The sequence below is a fragment of the Actinia tenebrosa genome, unplaced genomic scaffold (genome assembly GCF_029948245.1).
Source record: "Actinia tenebrosa isolate PJP-AT-01 unplaced genomic scaffold, QUT_ActTen_1.0 PGA_scaffold9__36_contigs__length_13948895, whole genome shotgun sequence".
In the NCBI taxonomy this organism is placed as follows: domain Eukaryota; kingdom Metazoa; phylum Cnidaria; class Anthozoa; order Actiniaria; family Actiniidae; genus Actinia; species Actinia tenebrosa.
This window is the reverse complement of record NW_028292586.1, coordinates 8932441-8950637: the sequence shown is the minus strand read 5'-3', so window position 1 is coordinate 8950637 and position 18197 is coordinate 8932441. Positions and strand designations below refer to the sequence as shown.

Here is an 18197-nt window from a genome sequence, read left to right as displayed (position 1 = left end):
GATCAAAATGTCAAACCCGAAGATATTTTAGAAAAAAATTCTAACGATATATAGATATGACCCATTCAGATACCCCGAGAGAAGTTTGGAAAGTCGAACTTCTAAAAATAGATATTGCCTATTATCCAACTGCCAGGAGAAAGGGGCATAATCTCGAAGATGGCTTCAGTAGAGGGCTATTCTAAAAATAGACATGAGCTATCCAGAAATTCGGACAAGAAGTCAGAGCATCCGGCCAAATCCGAAGCGGATTGTCCGGCCGATGCGCTGGCTCTGGCGCGGCTCCGGAGATGGATTGATGCAGAACCGGTGTTTGTATACTACTATCAATGTCATCATCATCAATTTACTGTGCGACTACACGAACCAAAGCCACCCAAGCAAATTTTCTTACAAATTTTTGAATCAACCAATCACACGGCAGTATTAGAACAATGAAATGATCACAAATATGAAACCATTTCCCGCTAGTAAATATGCATGATACAAGAATTTGCGTAAATCGATTCGGGAAATATTATAATAGTGGACAGGCCTATCCGAAGATTGAGCGAAAACAAGTTCTTGGCATGCATCATAACGGCTTTTCACAGCACACTATCAGTAGAGAAGTACGAGTAAGTTCGGCGGTTCCAAGTCTTAAAAAATGGCCACACAGAACAAGAATGACTCCACAAGTTATCGATTGTTTAGAAATTGAGAAGTTAATGAAACCTAGCGTTTTTATATCAGAATTACAAGAGACTATTATTGGACGGTGTTGTTAATAATGTGATCGATGTACCTCGCAGGTCTACAGTATCGAAATGCTTGAGAGAAGATCTCAACATGACGGGGAAAAAATACAGCAAAAACCTGTAGAATCTCTTACGAATGAAAACATTCAAAGGCGAAATCAATTTCTCGATGAAATAAGTGACTTGACTGCAGGCAATATTCACTGTTTTGACGAAAGTAGCGCCATAAAAACTACATCGAATAGAAGATATGGTAACTCGCCCTGTGGTGTACCCGCATTCGAGCTTCAAAGTTACGCCAGTAATGCAACATATACTGTAAATTTGTTGCACTCTCCTTTTGGAGTTGACTTTGTTAATGTGCTTGATGGCCCGTCAAATGGTCAAGAACTCCCCTTTTTTTTTTGAGGACGCAGTTAACTTAACACGAGTAGATGGTTCGGCCGTCCTGGAGAGAGGAGATACAGTTATCATGGATAACTGCGGTTTTCATCACGGTCACTTTGTAGAGCCACTATTGACTGCGATGTTGAATGCCTGTGGTGTTCGCTTATTGTTTCAGCCACCGTATTCTCCCGAGTTTAATACGTGTGAATTGTGCTTTGGCCAGATCAAAGACTTTTTGAGAAGAAATCAGCGTCTTTCAGACGAGGAAACTGCATATGCAATTTACGAAGGTAGTGGAACAATCACACAAGAGAAGTCCATGGGTTATTTCCAGCACTGTGGATGTCTTTTCTAGGTATTCTGTAGTTTATGCACCTACCAAAGTTAGTCTTGCAGCAGTGAAAGGTGTACTACTAACTTGCTACTGAATTATTTGTTTGTAATTACCTTTTGAATGTGATTCATTCTGAACATGGTAATCTAATAATTGTTCAAGTTAGTAGGAAAATGACCTGGGGAATGTTTTTACTTTCTTTTATATGAACTTATAGTTTCTAATGTAAATATTTAGATAGTGCATGATGACTTAGTTTTATGTTACAAAAAGCTGGTAATATAACGAACGTCACTTTTAGATGAATCAAATCATAATAAAAACGACACCAAGTTGTGTATCATACAAATGTTTCACACGACAACACTTATTGATTTCCACATGCGAAGTATGGAATGCCGTTACTGCCAAAAGCCTTTCAGTTTTCACCACCTTGTTCAAATGGTCATACTAGATATTGAATTATGCACACCATAGATTGAGTTTCTTAATTGTACTTTCAAGTTCCATACCAAGTATGTCGAGAAATATTTTTAGTTTTAGTTTCTTGACAAAAAGTCGACGAGAACTCGACGATATTTCTCTGTTTCAAGACGAGATTTCCTCTGTTTCTCGACGAGATTTCTCTGTTTCTCGACGAGATTTCTCTGTTTCTCGACGAGTTTTCTCTATCCACAGGGAACCCAAAATACTTTTTACGAGTTTCCTGTGATCTAGCATCCATAGTTCTTTGCAAGCTGATGTGCGCCATTTTGAAACGTGGTACGTTCTAGAATTGGCATACACGAGGCATACGGAGTTTTGACATGAATCCAACGATTCGAAAAATATTAGAAAATATAAATACCCTGAGTAAAGAGCTTGAGAAAGCGGATGAAAAGAGCAATGAGACAAATGTATCTGATGCCACTGTACATCAAGAGATTTTGAGGTCGTTCAGAGGCCAAAATTCTCAGCCTACTGCATCAACAAGCAACGCTAATACTGTCTCTGGCGGCGGTACAAGCAGTTCTACTGTTCCTAAATTCCAGCTTGCCTATAATTTTATGAAAGGCCGAAAACGAAAGCAAGTAAAAACCAGCACACAAAAAAGCAAGTGGCACTTATGTAAAGGACGTTATTTTGCTTGCTGGTCCGAATGAAGACAAAGTTCCCCGCCAAGGCGTTCGAATTTTTCTATCTGAAAACAACTATATTGTGTCTGGGGCGACTTTCAGCAAGGACTTAGACTACTTGCCACTTTGCGACTACCTGAAGAGCCTTTTTCCATCAAAACTTGGTGAATTTGATGATATTGAGATATTAATGCCAGTCCATTCAAAGCTGCTGCCTCCCAATCTAGCACCTGGGCAACAGTTGTCTGCATTCTTGCTGCAGAAAATATTTAAAGATAGGCCAATTCACATAACACCCAGTAAGACCTTCCTAGATATACCAGGCCTCCAGTTATCCAAGAAGAGAAAAACTGAAACTGAGGTAAATATAGATTTAGGCAGAATAATTACAGTCATACCAGGCCAAGAGAACCCCTAAGAAGGCATTATTTATTCGAAAAATATATGATTATTTGAGCCATTATTTACTTCAAGAATGCATTCTGTTTGATACTATATAAACGAATATTCAAAACATTCGATTACTGATTGATTGGATTAAACAATCAAAGGATATTCTATATGCAAAAAGCAGTTGCTTTTGGTGACAGGCTTCCTGTGTATGTGTCTATGTATGGATATCATTTGTAACAATGTATTATTGAGGTAAAATTCGGGGTATACATGACCTGCTTTGACTGTAATATTGAAATGTTACTCTATTTATATTCCTTTTATTTAGAATTTCAATTTTGTGTCTACAGGTATATGAGCTAACAGATGATGATGGTGAGGATGAAGATGATGACTTAATTTTTAAAACTTCAGTTTTTGAAAAGCAAGAAAATGAGATTAAAGGTATTTTGGTTAATAAAAGCAACGGAAGCATTGAAACTTAAAGCCTTTTTCACGTTTTTTACATTTTCTTACTGTAATGTGCCAGGCACAATGTGCAATAAAAATGATGACAATTATTGAACTGAATGGAGTGCAACATTGACCTTAACGAATTACGACCACCACTTCATTATCATACCTTTCCTAAATTCATATTCATATTTTATGTACCTGTCCACCTCGTGCCGACCTCGTGCCCAGGTGGCACATAGGGCTTAATTAAGTATGTTAGTGGTTATTTTTGAAATTGGGTTTTATTTCTAAAACTCGTTGGTGGCCATATTTCGTTAAGATTTATGGTCTGAAATCATAAATATATATGATTACAAAATTGCATGACACAATATGATTTTATTGTTAAACACATGCCTGTATACAGCCTTATTCTGTAGTAAAAATGCATGACCTTCTGATTTAATGTGATTCAGAATATTGACTGGATAATATTTGTTTGTATCAACAGAGTTATCAACAGTGGACCCAGAAAAATGTGATGAACCTTCTGGAAGTAAGGTTACAGCAGAAAAGGCTGATTCAAATGAATCCTCAGTGGTGCATGAAGTGACCTCCTTACCTACCACCAGCAATTCTGCATTGTCTGCTACTAAACCAGGGACACCGGTGCCAAACACATCGTCAGTAGTGGAAGCGGCAATCCCAACCCAATCACCTACAACTGTAGATTCTGAGTTCCAATCAGTTATTACATTATGTATACAGTATATTTACGAGAAAGGCATCACTGATCCTGTGGAAGTACTAAGATGTGCTCAATCCTCCTTCAATGTTGGAAGGGATCTTGACATCCAAAGAGCTTCTGAAAGTTTGGAAGGAGAAACCAATTTAATTAACATTGACAGGTATGATTTTTCATTCAGGGGCTCAGATATCCAAAGGTCAAGGCTTGTGTCTTACAATTTTATTTGTTTTCAGGTACAATGTTCTTGATAGTGCTCTAGAAGAAGTCCAAGAACTTGAGAATCCTTGGCTGACACTTGAGGTATCCTTCTATGGTGAAAGTGCACAAGATTCAGGTGGCCCGAGACGGGAATTTTTTAGGCTATGTTTGCAGGAAATCAAGACCATGTATTTTGATAATGGCTTAAAGGAGCACTTGTCAAAAGACTATGAAAATGTAGGATTACTAATGGCACTTAGTGTTCTACAAAATGGGTCGATTTCAAGATTCCTTTCAGAAGAGCTCCTGCAGGAACTATTCAATGCAAGTAAACCATCCAAATGCATTGAAAACCTTCGGAAAGGGTTTGCAAGGGTGGGTCTTTATCAGATTGGCAGTGTTATACCAATATTTCTCCAACTCTTTCGTCCATCTCCAGCAGCTGTGCTTACTAGAAAAAAGTTACTACACGTGTAAGGTCCAAAGTTTTCAGAGGAAGGTTCTAATGCCAGAAAAGATGAAAGCAGTGTTTATGCTGCATTTAATAAATATTGCCGTGAAGCAGCAAGTGGTCGAAGGGGAAATGTAACTCTCAATCATGTGCTTCAGTTCGTTACAGGAGCAGACGAAGAGCCACTATTAGGGTTTGGTGCATCACCAGCCATTGAGTTTCCTGAGGCAAGTGGAGACAAAGCCTGGAACTTTGTTCCATTTGCAAATACATGTGCAAACACTTTGCACCTACGAAGGCCAACTTTAGAGTACCACCTTCCAAGTGAAGAAGTTCTGTTTGAAATGTTTGACTATGCATTTGTCAATGCGTATTTTGGAAAAGTGTAAATGCATGAATGGCATATCATTCTAGAATGCCTGAGTTGCAAGGATGAATGACTTTTTCCTTAAAAAAATAGTTTTTTGTTCCTTTGTTTCTAGGAACTATAAATATATTAGGACTATATTTTGACTCGCTTCACTTCATTGATGAAAGCAATGTCTGTGTTAAAAGAAAAGAAAGAAGAAAAAAAGAAAAGAGTTATATTTTCATTCAGATGTATCATATTGTTTGTTACTGTTTTAAAGAGCAGCCTACGAACCGTTTTAAATTGTTGCAATGTAAACCATTATTGATGCATTGAAAGTTTGTGTACATTTAGATCAGAACATTTTAATATATGTATCTTTTTTACTTCATGAACATAATTCTACTACGGAATATGTATGCGAGTGATTGCAATAAACCTGTGAAACTAATAGTCCATATCCAGTGCTTGAAATCCCCACCTCGAAGTAAAACAAAATACAAACCAACAAACACTATAAACTTGCCATAGAGACTATTGGACTAACATCAAGTTCACAGGATGTATATTGCAAACACTCTGCAAAGTTGTTGGTACATGTAAAAATATTGGTTAAGATTACTCTTAAGTTGCAACCAAACACTTGATAAGGTTGTGATTATTTAATAAAGTTATTCTTGTAATTTGTCAAGAATTATAGACCTTACATTGCAAAAATGATTAATGCCAGAATCACCGTCATCAGCTAATGGATCAATGCTTGAGTGAAGTACCTCTAAATCACCATTAGTAAGTTGGCATGAATTTTCTGGCACAACAATGTGATTATCTGAGTCATCTTGTGTTAACATTTCATAGTCAACACCATAGTGATAGATATCTTGGGGATGTTGTAAACTGGAGAGGCTGCAAGACAGCATACCAGCATTCCAAAGAGCAATTGGAGAGCTATGTCCAGCTGTTCTGATACCATGATAGTTCCATTGTGAAGTAAATTGTTCCAAAGATCTCGATATACGGGGAATGAACACAAAGTGAAGAGCTGCCAAGTCAATTTCATTAGCTGAGTCCAATATATTGTAATGTTCCATGTGCTTGAATATAGCAGAGTAGTTGTAGTTTACAACCCGATTGACTTCCCTCCACAATCATTCAACGCGTGTGTTATGAACACTTCTCCCTGTAATGAAACTTCCTCTATTTGCACCTCGATGCAGAATCATGAACCTTGCTACATCATAATTTTCTACACCCAAATCGCCTCTAACTTTGCTGGGAATCCCAAAGATGTCAGTTCCAGATTGGAAAAATTGAAGAGCTGTATTTGCCAAATTATTAGTGGCACATTTCAAGTAGATGATTGTTCGACTATAGCCGTCAATACATCCATGAATTACTATTGGCCATCCTATGAGTTTATGGTTGGAGTCCATATGCCACAAACAATTTGGTGCTGGGACATTGTAGACTCTCCTTTGTATTGCTTGACTTTTCCTCGCTGGCCTTCCAATAGGATCTATGATTTGCAGTCTCTCCCTTACCCTCCAACGCTGAACAAGTATTCCTTTGCTTCTCAAACTTCCACGAATGTAGCTTTCTCCAGCACGTGGAGTTATGGATAATATCTCCCTTAGTACTTTATCCAATTCTGTGTTTGAAATGTCGGAAAATGTCCCATGAATACCATAGTCTCAAACACGCCTGTAAAATGTCCTTTCACTAACGTTTAGGCACTCTGTAACCTTAGCCCATTTCATACCAGTCTCGCGAAGAATCAGTAATTGTTCTTTGGTAATTGAAAACTTTGGACGCCCAAGTGTTTTCTCCTTGAGAGGATAGTATCCTGATTGATCAATTTCAACTTCCTGCTCTGATATTGTCTGCAAAATGACTTCCCATTTCCCATAGGAAAGAGTAAAAAGCTCCTCTAATAGTTGGAGCATAACCTTATTTTCTGGTTCATTGGACGGTTTATTGTCGTTGCTCTTTCCACCTTCTAACTGACAAATCATTCCAAATAATACACTTATATAGTCTTGTAGTTTCCTTTCAAGATATTCAAGAAGAAGGTGATCGGTTAAAGACGTCACTTGATTCAAGAGCTTATCAAAATTACGGAAAAAAGTTTCAAGTTCTTCCTCACGAGAGCCAGCCGCCATGTTTAATAGCTTGCAAAGAACTATGGATGCTAGACCACAGGATACCCGTAAAAAGTATTTTGGGTTCCCTGTGGATAGAGAAAACTCGTCGAGAAACAGAGAAATCTCGTCGAGAAACAGAGAAATCTCGTCGAGAAACAGAGGAAATCTCGTCTTGAAACAGAGAAATATCGTCGAGTTCTCGTCGACTTTTTGTCAAGAAACTAAAACTAAAAATATTTCTCGACATACTTGGTATGGAACTTGAAAGTACAATTAAGAAACTCAATCTATGGTGTGCATAATTCAATATCTAGTATGACCATTTGAACAAGGTGGTGAAAACTGAAAGGCTTTTGGCAGTAACGGCATTCCATAGCGAAGCTCCCTCAAGTTTCATGGGTTATTCGTCCTCCTGGTACGAATGCTAGCGACTGCTGTAAACATGTTGAAACTCTATGCGAAACTTCTTGTGAAAAGTAAACTATGTACTTGCACTGCATGACAATTCCTCCTCCTTTTTCCCACTCTGTTGGCCATGGATATCTACTATCCTGTTCGTTACTGGTTATCTCACTGAAAATGCAACAAAAGTATATCGATTTGAAACTCATTGCTCGCTAATTTTTCAATGCTTTTCCGATCTAGCCAAATTATGATATAATTACCAAAATATGCTAATATCCTGTCGAATAGTTTCAAATAAATATTGGAAGTGATCAGAAACTCCTGCTGGGACATGCCCTATTATACCATTGTGATCATTTCGAACTGTAACTGCATTAGATACTGAAGAAACTGGATTTCACTCCGCACCAACTTCCAATGAAGTCCCTTCTGACATTCTAACTGACGATTCTCAATCAGCAGTAAATCCTAATTCTCCAACAAGTAAGTACAAATAAAGGATGAGTAGTTCGATTAATCACTAGAATAGAATGGATTTTCACAAACTCCACAAATTATTCATTATTCAACTGACCAATAGAAGAGCATATTATTATCGATTACGTGCATGATCTTTATTGATACCTAATAAAAACCGATCATTCTGAAATTTTTTTACAGGGACGATGCAAGGTGATATAGGTGAAATAGTTGAGACCAAGACTGTAAAGGAAATCGACAACGCCATTGAACGCCTCACACCTGAGGAAAAGTATAATCTTGTCAGAAATCATATCGTACCACCTGAGGGTTATAACTTTAATTGTGTTTTCCAAGGCGGGAAAAACAGAAAATTTCAACCCCAGTTATTGCAAAAGCATCAATGGCTTCGTTACAGTACCCACTTGGACGGCCTTTTTTGTATATTTTGCGTTTTATTCTGTCAAAGCAAAACAAAAAAAGGAAGTTTTGTTATAGAGCCATTTTCAAATTGGCCAAAAGCAGCATGAAAAGTGCCGAGAGCATGAAAAGTGCCGAGAGCATGAAAAGCTTGCTTACCACATGAACGCACAAGAGATGGGAGATCAAGTGATCTACAGCATTGAACATCCCGAGACAAAAGTAACGGTTCTATTGGACAGAAAGAAGCAGGAGAACATTCTTCGGAATAGGAAAATCTTAAAGAGCGTTTTTGAAGTTTAGTCCAGCAGATATGTGCAGATTTTTAGTGAATTGTGCGTTTTGTGATAAAAGCATGAAATTTGGCACAAAGTTAGGGCTTACCCTAACAAATATTTTTGAGGGTAAGGCCATCCCATAATTTTTCTTTTAAGGCATTGACACCAAGAAAATGTTTTACAAAAAACTAAGTTTGGGCTTCCTGTGGTGAATAAACCAATAAAAATTTTATTTGTAAAAATCGTAATTTTTTAGAACGATGTAATTAGCAGTTGCTGTAAACTTCCAAAAAGGCAGTTTTTGCTGGCTTCTGAACACGAAAAAATATTTCTAATTTGTAAAATAACCATCGGGATTCTGTTTTCACGAAGTGGGCTTCCTGTGTATTCAAAATGGCGTCCATTCTGGCATCTTTGATATTTCTGTAAGTAGATCCTCCATTTTAAGCCAATAAATGGCACGATGTCAAAAGTTTATAAACTTGTGGAGTCTGAAGTAATTTTAGTGGATAGTTCTAGTTCGCAAAACTGGGAAATTGACTGGACAAAGTGCATCATATGCCAAGAAGAATCAAATGAATCCCTTCGTTGTCCAACTGGAAGTTCAAATACCTCTATTGCTGGAGCAGGATACAAGAGTCTTGCCGAGAATCTTCGGAATTTTAACAAGATTGGTGCCTTACCAAAGTCATTAAAGGTATTTAGACTACTAAATCAAGGTCAAGACATTGAAATATCATTAAGAAATAATGAAGCGAAGTGGCATGATTCGTGCCGACTGAAATATAATAAAACAAAACTTAATCGTGCATTGAAAAGAAAAGCACCTGAAGAGGAAAGTTCGAGCATCCCTGCAAAATTAACCCGTAAGAGCAAAGAAACAGTTTCTTCTCCAAACGTCAACCTGTGTTTCTTTTGTGACAAACCTGAAGCCAATGAGGGTTCTACACTACACAGCATTTCAACATTTGAAATTGATACACGTGTTAGACAGTGTGCCTACCAACTTCAGGACCAGAAACTTCTAGTTAAGCTAAGTGGTGGAGACCTTATTGCCCAAGAAGCAAAGTATCATCTATCATGCCTTGTTTCACTCTATAACAAAGCACGTGATTTAAAGAGAGATGAGGAAGAAGAAGACTCGGACGCTGTTAATCATGGACTTGCATTTGCAGGGCTTGTATCATATATTGAAGAAAGTCGTCTGGACGACGCTATAGCACCCGTATTCAAGTTATCCGATCTAATTAGCATGTACAAGGCAAGATTAGAGCAGCTTGGAACAATCACAACAGGGCGTATTCATTCCACTAGACTAAAAGAGAGAATACTGAGTTATTTCCCTGACTTACATTGCCATCAAGCAAGGACGAGAAGTTCTACTTGTGTTTAATGAAGATGTTGGGAATGCCTTAGGAAAAGCATGTGAATATGATGCCGACAACGATGCCGTCTGTCTTGCCAGAGCTGCAACAATTGTCAGAAAGGAAATGTTTAAATCAAAGAATAGTTTCAATGGGTCTTTTGACACTGAGTGCCAAGAGAATTCTGTTCCGCCTTCACTCTTGGCATTGGTTTCGATGGTAATGAATGGGACAAACATAAAAACACTCACAAATGATACACCAAAGGTCCAGTCCGCTCTGACGATTTCACAGTTATTGATGTACAACAGTTCAATAAGACGCAGGAAGAAAGACAAGGACAAATCAGTAAACAGCACCTCAGTTAATGTCAAACACAGCCAGGAACGTGAAACTCCCCTTCCCATCTACCTTGGTTTAATGGTGCATACAAAGACACGCAAACGCGAGCTCGTAGACACTCTGTTCCGTCTTGGGCTGAGTATTTCATATGACAGAGTACTCGAACTATCCACTGACCTCGGCAATGAAGTTATTCGCTTTTATGAATCAGAGAAGGCTGTATGCCCGCCAAAACTCAGAGGAAAACTGTTCACAACCGCCGCAGTGGACAATATAGACCACAATCCGAGCTCTACAAGTTCCCACGACTCATTCCACGGCACCGGAATATCGTTGTTCCAACATGCAGACAACAACTTCTCTGGGATTTTACGAGACATTCCAGTTTCTTCAGACTCTAGTTCTAAAAGTAAGAAGATTGGTAACCTTCCTGAATCGTACATGACCGTAGAACCTGTTGTTTTAAGACACAATGATGCTGCAATACCTAAGCTTGATGGTTCTAATAAATCTGATTGTCATCTTATCAATCCTGCTTTGCAAAAGGAATACAGGTATATATTATTTATTATGATTTAAATAATCAATATTTTAAAATGATGCTAAAGGCGTAACTGTCTTTTAATTGGTAATATCCACAGCTGGTTGGAAGAGGTTAGAGCACTGATGTCTAGAGGCACGTTTGAAGGCGACGAAAAACTTTCCTGGGCTGCATATCATTCCAACTATCAGCCAAGTGATGAAAATGACAAACAAATAATTTCTTCCCTTCTTCCCCTCTTTTACGATGAAGCGAAGTCAATAGCTATGATCCGCCATTCTATGGATGTTGTGAGAGCAGCATTGCAAGTCTTGAATCCTGAACAAGCACCAGTTGTTGCCTTTGACCAGCCATTATATGCGATAGCGAAAAGCATCCAGTGGAATTGGCCAACAAGTCACGGAGAAGACCAGTTTGTTGTTATGATGGGTGGACTTCACATCGAAATGGCGGCTTTAAAGATGCTTGGTGATCTTCTTGAAGGAAGTGGGTGGACAGGCGCATTAGTAAACGCAGATGTTGCATCTCCTGGTAAAGCGGATTCTTTTCTGAAGGCTTCTCATGTGACACGTACCAGACGTGCACACCAGGTTAGTTTAAAAATAAGGAAGACAGAGAAAACGAATAAAAACAAATGAATTTTTAATAATTCATCATGTTCTTAAACATGAAAAAATAAAAATTACTGAATAATTATGTAGAGTATAATGTGAAAATAATATCTTATATATAGGTTACGTGTAGCAGTCTCTACCTACTCCTTCATAAGACATACATAGAGTATAGAAACAGTGTGAGAAGCGAAGAAGAGACCGCCTTGTCTTTGGATGAATGGTGCGACAGGCAAGCTAAAGCATTCCCACAATTTCAGTTCTGGTACATCATTTTGCAGTTGGAGCTTCACGTAATGATATTTGTAAGATCAATTAGGGAAGCAAATTTCATGCTTTACATTGATGCTCTCACCAAATTAGTTCCTTGGTTCTTCTCCTTGGATCATACCAACTACGCAAGATGGATACCCGTCCATTTGAGAGATATGGTGGCACTACACAAAACTCACCCCAATGTCTTTAATGAGTTCATCAAGGGAAATTTCACAGTGAAGAAGACCCCCAACAGATTTTCCACCATAGCAATAGACCATGCCCACGAACAAAACAATGCGTGTGTAAAAGGAGACGGTGGAGCTGTAGGCTTAACGGAAAACCCAATGGCATTAAGGCGGTGGATGGTTTCTGGTCCTGAAATTGCCCGCGTTATTTCAGGTGATACAAATATTTGTGACAGTTTTCTTTATGGCATGAAATTGCCCTTTTTCAGCTTGCAACATGCTCTTGCGCTCTGTAATATCTGTTGATCATTATTATTTAGTGTGCACCCAAAATAATATCTTCTTGCATTGTATTATTTGTAGAATTTGAGGTTGCTATGTACACAGGACAGAAAAAGGTTGCCGATAACCACCATCACGAAGAATCAAAGCATGTACAAATTGCATTTCAGCGTGACGTAAAATCCTTAACCACAGTCATAGAGGAAATGGGAAGTCCATTCACTGAAAATAGTGACGATCTTCTTGCACTAGACAGTCGAGATATTGCAGATTCAGCAGTAGTCAACACTGTACGTCAAATCGAAAGTATCGGAAAAGAACAGTACAACAGCTACGTTACCGAACGGCTTGTAGACAGATCAAAGCCTATTACAGAGCCTATAAAGAGGAATAAGCTTCAGCTCTTCAGAACACCAACTGTAGCAAAGAAATCCAAAGCTCAACAGAAAGTTAGCTCTCTGAAAAATGACTGCTCTCTATTTTCAAGGCTGTACATCTCCTGCCAGATCCGTAATGGCGATCTAGATGAGTTTTTTAAACACGAAAACCAGGGACAACCACCATCCTTATCACAATCTGATGGCACAATGAGGTCGGGAACAAAGTCTGACCTAGTACACTGCTTAGAACATCTTATACCTCAAAACGCAAATGTCATGGCCAGTCCTGCTGTGGAAGTTATCATCGTCGATGGGGCAGCACTTGTGAACATGCTAAAGCCTGGAGCTGCAAAAACCTTCCAAGATTATGCAACACAAGTCATTTTGCCATACATAGAAGCTCAACTGATGAATGCTAAACGACTAGATATCGTGTGGGACGTATATCTCCCTGACAGTCTAAAAGCTGAAGCAAGATCCAAAAGAGGAAAGGGGGATCAGAAGACGTGTTGAGCCATCGAGTGCTATTCCTGGAAAGTGGAACGAGTTTCTACGAATTGAAGAAAATAAGAAAGAGTTGTTTGGCTTCTTGGCGAATCAAACGATGTCGATCGACAGCGATAAGGAAATAATAAGTACAGTGGAAAGTGAAGTGTTATGTAATCATCAAAGAGATGAATCTGTACTTTCCCCATGCACGCACGAGGAAGCGGACACAAGAATGATGCTTCACTTGAAAGATGCTGTGATGCAAGGCTATAAGAAAGTCACGATTCGAACTGTTGACACAGACGTCGTTGTACTTGCAGTTACGTCTGCTTCTCGACTGGAAGGCAATGAGATATGGATTGCATTTGGTACAGGTAAAACCTTCAGGTATATACCAGCACATACCCTTGCGCAAATACTTGGCCCTGATAGAAGTAAAGCCTTACCTGTATTCCATGCAATGACTGGGTGTGACACGGTGTCTTTCTTTGCTGGCAAAGGGAAGAAGACAGCATGGGATACATGGAACAACTTCAATGAAGTAACACCTGCCTTTTGCGCGTTAGCCTCTGCACCATCAACAATTGGGGAATGGTTGGCCCCATTGGAGCGATTTGTTATACTGCTCTACGACCGCACTAGTAGTCAGACCTGCATCAACCAAGCTCGCAAACACCTTTTCTGCCAGAAAGCTAGGGGTATAGATTGTCTACCACCGACACGAGCAGCACTGGTTCAGCACATTAAACGAGCCACCTACCAGGCTGGACATTGCTGGTCCCAGATGGACATCGTGGTAACTGAACTTCCTTCACCGGAAGACTGGGGATGGATTAAACAAGAAGCTGGATGGGCTACTTTCTGGACGGATATTCCTGAGGCCACAAAAGTGTGTCGGGAACTGCTACGCTGTGGTTGTAAGAAGGGATGTACTGGAAGGTGCAAGTGTGTTAAAGCAGAATTGCCGTGCACAGCTCTCTGCACCTGCGATGGACGTTGCTTTCAGGAATAAATTAAATATCAAGGTACTTTAACGATTTCCTAAGCTGAAAACTCTTCATTTATAGTTATTTTACATCACGTGCTTGAAATGAGAGTTTTCGTACCTTTTTACCGATATTTTAAAAGGCATAATATAATTATACAGGGAGCCCAAATTATGATTTTGGTGAATTTTCAAAAAGATCTGTAAATTCTGTAAAAGAAAAATTATGGGATGGCCCTACCCTCAAAAATGTTTGTTAGGGTAAGCACTAACTTTGTACCAAGTTTCATGCTTTTATCACAAAACGCACAATCTTCGCACGTATCTGCTGGACTAGTTGTTATATTCTGTGCTAAACAGTGTATAGCTTTAAGAGCATCAAATGAAGACTTAAATGAGCCTGGGAACCACAGGAACTATCTGGAGCTTTTACAGTTGTTGGCGAAATATGATGAAGTCCTGAATGTGCATCTCACTTCAACTCAAATGAGGAATGCCAAATACACATCTCCTAGGGTTCAAAATGAGATAAGTGATATTTTAGCAAATGACATTGTTCTTAAAAACATCATCAACGAGATCAAGGAAGCTCGTTTTTTTTTGCTATAATCGCTGATGAAGTCACAAGCCACAATATAGAGCAGCTTTCCCTTTGTATACGCTATGTTGAGCTAAAGGCTGATGACATCCTTGAGACATTTATTTTCTTTGTGCAGCTGGAACGGATCACAGGAGAGAGAATAGTTTCGGAAATCAAGAAAACGCTTCTAGATCTCGGTCTTGAATTGCAAAACATACTGCGGCCAAGGCTATGATGGAGCTAGCAACTTGTCTTCGGCTACAGTTGGAGTTCAAGCTGTAATCGAAATAGATGCACCATTAGCCACCTACGTTCACTGCAGTGGTCATTCACTTAATCTTGTGTTAAGTCATTCATGCAGTTTAACACCTGTACGCAATGTCCTTGATTTGATGAAGAATTGTTGCCGTTACCTTTTAAACAGCCCTAAGAGAAATGGGTTGTTGGAAACAGTAGTGAAAGGAGGTGTTGCAGCTGAATCAAACCGAAAAGCAAATATTGATGTATGTCGCACCAGATGGGCTCAGCGCCATATAGCGTTTAGTCATTTTTACCAAGCGTACATATACGGTGTGGAAGCGTTAGAAGTCATTAGGATCAGGCAACATGTTGACAAGTATGAGCAGTATGTTGATTAGGATGCATAAAATCGAAGCGAGGCACAGTAGATTCACAAGTCCTTAACAGACTTTGATTTCATAATTGTCTTCCTCACAGTCTATCAGTACCTATCACAATAAGGCTGGAATAACTATGTTGTTGCAAGGTAGAGCTGTGGATGTCATACGTGCATATGATGGTATGATATGGCTACGTTTGCCTTCTTATATTATCTATTTCTTCTTTACATGGTTTACGCTTTTCATATTTTTTTTTTTTTCCCCCTTCTATAGATAAATGAAACGAAGGAAGTCTATAAACAAGAGAGGGACAATGTAGATGATTGCTTCAGCCAAATCTTCAAACACTCTGAAAGAATGGCTAATCAAGTTGTGTAGAGCCAGCAATGCCGCGTATAGCAAAAACCCAAAATCACAGAAGCAACATTTCCTCAGAGACACCGCAGGAATACTACAAAATGAATATTGCCATTCCTTTCCTTGATCATATAATAAATCACTTGGACAAACCGTTTTCTGGTAAGTATACCAAATCAATTGTAACAATCAACTAGCAAAATTCAAACTGAAAATTGCAGGAGCAGATCAAGGGCGACGAGCGTTTTATTTGATACCGTTTCAGATATGAGCATCACTGCCGCCTCCCTGCTTGGACTGGTGCCATCCGTTATTTGAAAAATCGAAGTTGACTTGAAAGTGTAACTGATCTCTACTGTAATGATATGCCATCGCCTTAAGTAATCGACCAAGAGCTTAAACGTTGGAAGTTACGGTGGGCAAAACGAAGTTCGTAACAAAAATAAGAAATTATTATCAAGATTGTAAAGCGTGAGGGGGTCACGTTACATACAGCATTCTGATTGGCCGAACAGTGATACCAAGCTCGAAACAAATTCCCCTTCCCCGACAGACTTGGGTTTGTTGCCAATCAGAATGCAGTATGTGACGTGACCCCCTCACGCTTTACAACGGCCGTTTGAACACCATCGATCACACGCTGTAGAAGAAATCCAATATTCGACTTTAAGCCAGGATTTTTCTGGAAACATTTGGCGTGGTGGCATTCAGAACAGTGTGCTGCCCTAATTCCGGACGGTTTTATAATAAATTGCGATATCTTTACTGAAAATTATCGTTACAATAAGATATTTTGAACGGACATAGATTGTATGTATAAAATACTGTCACCAAGAATCTGGTCATTTCAGTGATGATTTCAAGCGATTTTTAAATCTTTTTCGAGGAGATCAAACTGCCATTATTCCGGACAATGGGCCCTAATTCCGGACACAAAATAAAGCAGCTTTATTCTTTACAATTTATGTATGTTTTGACCTAATTTTCAACCGATATAATAATGCTGATATTGTTTATTATTAAGAGGGGTTTGCACTAAGGGTCACCTATGAGTTGCAAAATAATTTTTTTCCAAATTTCTCAAAATTGGCATGAGTGAAGGCCTCCATGCACTGAATTCATCGCTATAAGTTTTAGTTCGATCGGAATTTTATTTCCGGCAAACGGCGCGAAAATGTGAAATTTGACGTCATTTCCGGTTTTCAAAGGCCGTTCGTGTGCACTCCTAAAAGTGCTAAAAATCACTAGATTTCGTACATATTTTACCAAATAAATTTACCAGACTAAAAGTTGATATGATAGTGACTATTTAGAGCTATTTGTCTTTAAAGCAAGATACAAATTTAATATTTTATAGATTTTTCAATTATTTGTACGTTTTCACCAGGTTTTACGTGCATCATATTCAAAAATCTGTATCGCCACTGGTACATGGCCTAGCTCAAAGCTATTGCACCAGGAGTAAAGAGGGATACCCATGGCTTAGTTTTATAAAATAAAATTTTGGGGCAATTCATAAACGAAACTTGGAGAGCGCTGTATGTCAACCCCATTTTCAGCCATATTTGACATCAATTTACAAGGCGTTGTGTTTACAATCCACGAATAAGACCCCTGAAATCACGAAATCATGCCTCTATTCGCTTGCAATTCACAATAAACTTCCTAAAGCCACAGTACAATACTTTAATTACAATGTTCGAGCTGATACAATCAAGGAAAATCTCTTGGAAGAGGTTCGAAGCATTCATCATGACTGGATCTGAAACCAGTTGAATCGAGTCTGGCCATCACTATATCGGATCACGCTATCGATGCCAAAAATGTCAAAATATCAAAAACTAAGCTAACCTTATGTATTAGAAGGAGCTTAAACGTGCTATAATATTATATTCTTGGAATATCTTACCTTAATTTCACTCATTATTAACACGGTGCTATATCTAAATGGACACTACCGCGACAGACTTTGAAAACAATGAAGAATGCGTGACATAAACACAGGAACCCCAAACACCGCGTAATCACTCTTGTGTTCTACCAAAAAGAATGCGTTTTATTTTGTTAAGTCATCTAGTTGACAAAGTTAATGAACTATTTAGTTTTTACGTGTTTCTATTTGTAAAAAATATTTGTTCAAAATTATATTTTGTTTTTAAAAACATTCTAGCTGCGCAGTCATTCCAGAAGAAAGTGATTGTAAAGCGTAAATATCTTAAAGCAAAGCAGTTATGAACTTCTATAAAAAGTTATTATTAAAAGCAAAATAAATTCACATTATTTATCAAAGTGGTTGTCATGTTTCATATAAAACATAATTCCAAAACCTTTGCCTGGACGAGAAGTCCGGGAT

The 18197-nt window shown here is 38.6% G+C and overlaps 1 protein-coding gene and 1 pseudogene across 1 annotated transcript; one reads left to right on the top strand and one right to left on the bottom strand.

Moving 5' to 3' along the window:
- The first annotated feature begins 2264 nt into the window (after positions 1–2264).
- LOC148904722 (uncharacterized) lies at positions 2265–5231 on the top strand (annotated as a pseudogene).
- On the bottom strand, positions 4112–7353 carry LOC116291585 (uncharacterized). The gene is made up of 2 exons (XM_089024562.1): positions 5855–7353; positions 4112–4266 (listed from the first exon to the last, which is right to left on the bottom strand). Exon 1 carries the CDS (start codon positions 7304–7306, stop codon positions 6839–6841), a length of 468 nt encoding a protein of 155 aa, XP_088880688.1. The 5' UTR covers positions 7307–7353; the 3' UTR covers positions 4112–4266; positions 5855–6838.
- Positions 7354–18197: the final 10844 nt, after the last annotated feature.

Bases quoted from the DNA above. Each gene is read 5' to 3' on its own strand.
- LOC116291585 (XM_089024562.1), bottom strand. From the start codon at position 7,306: ATGGCGGCTGGCTCTCGTGAGGAAGAACTTGAAACTTTTTTCCGTAAT.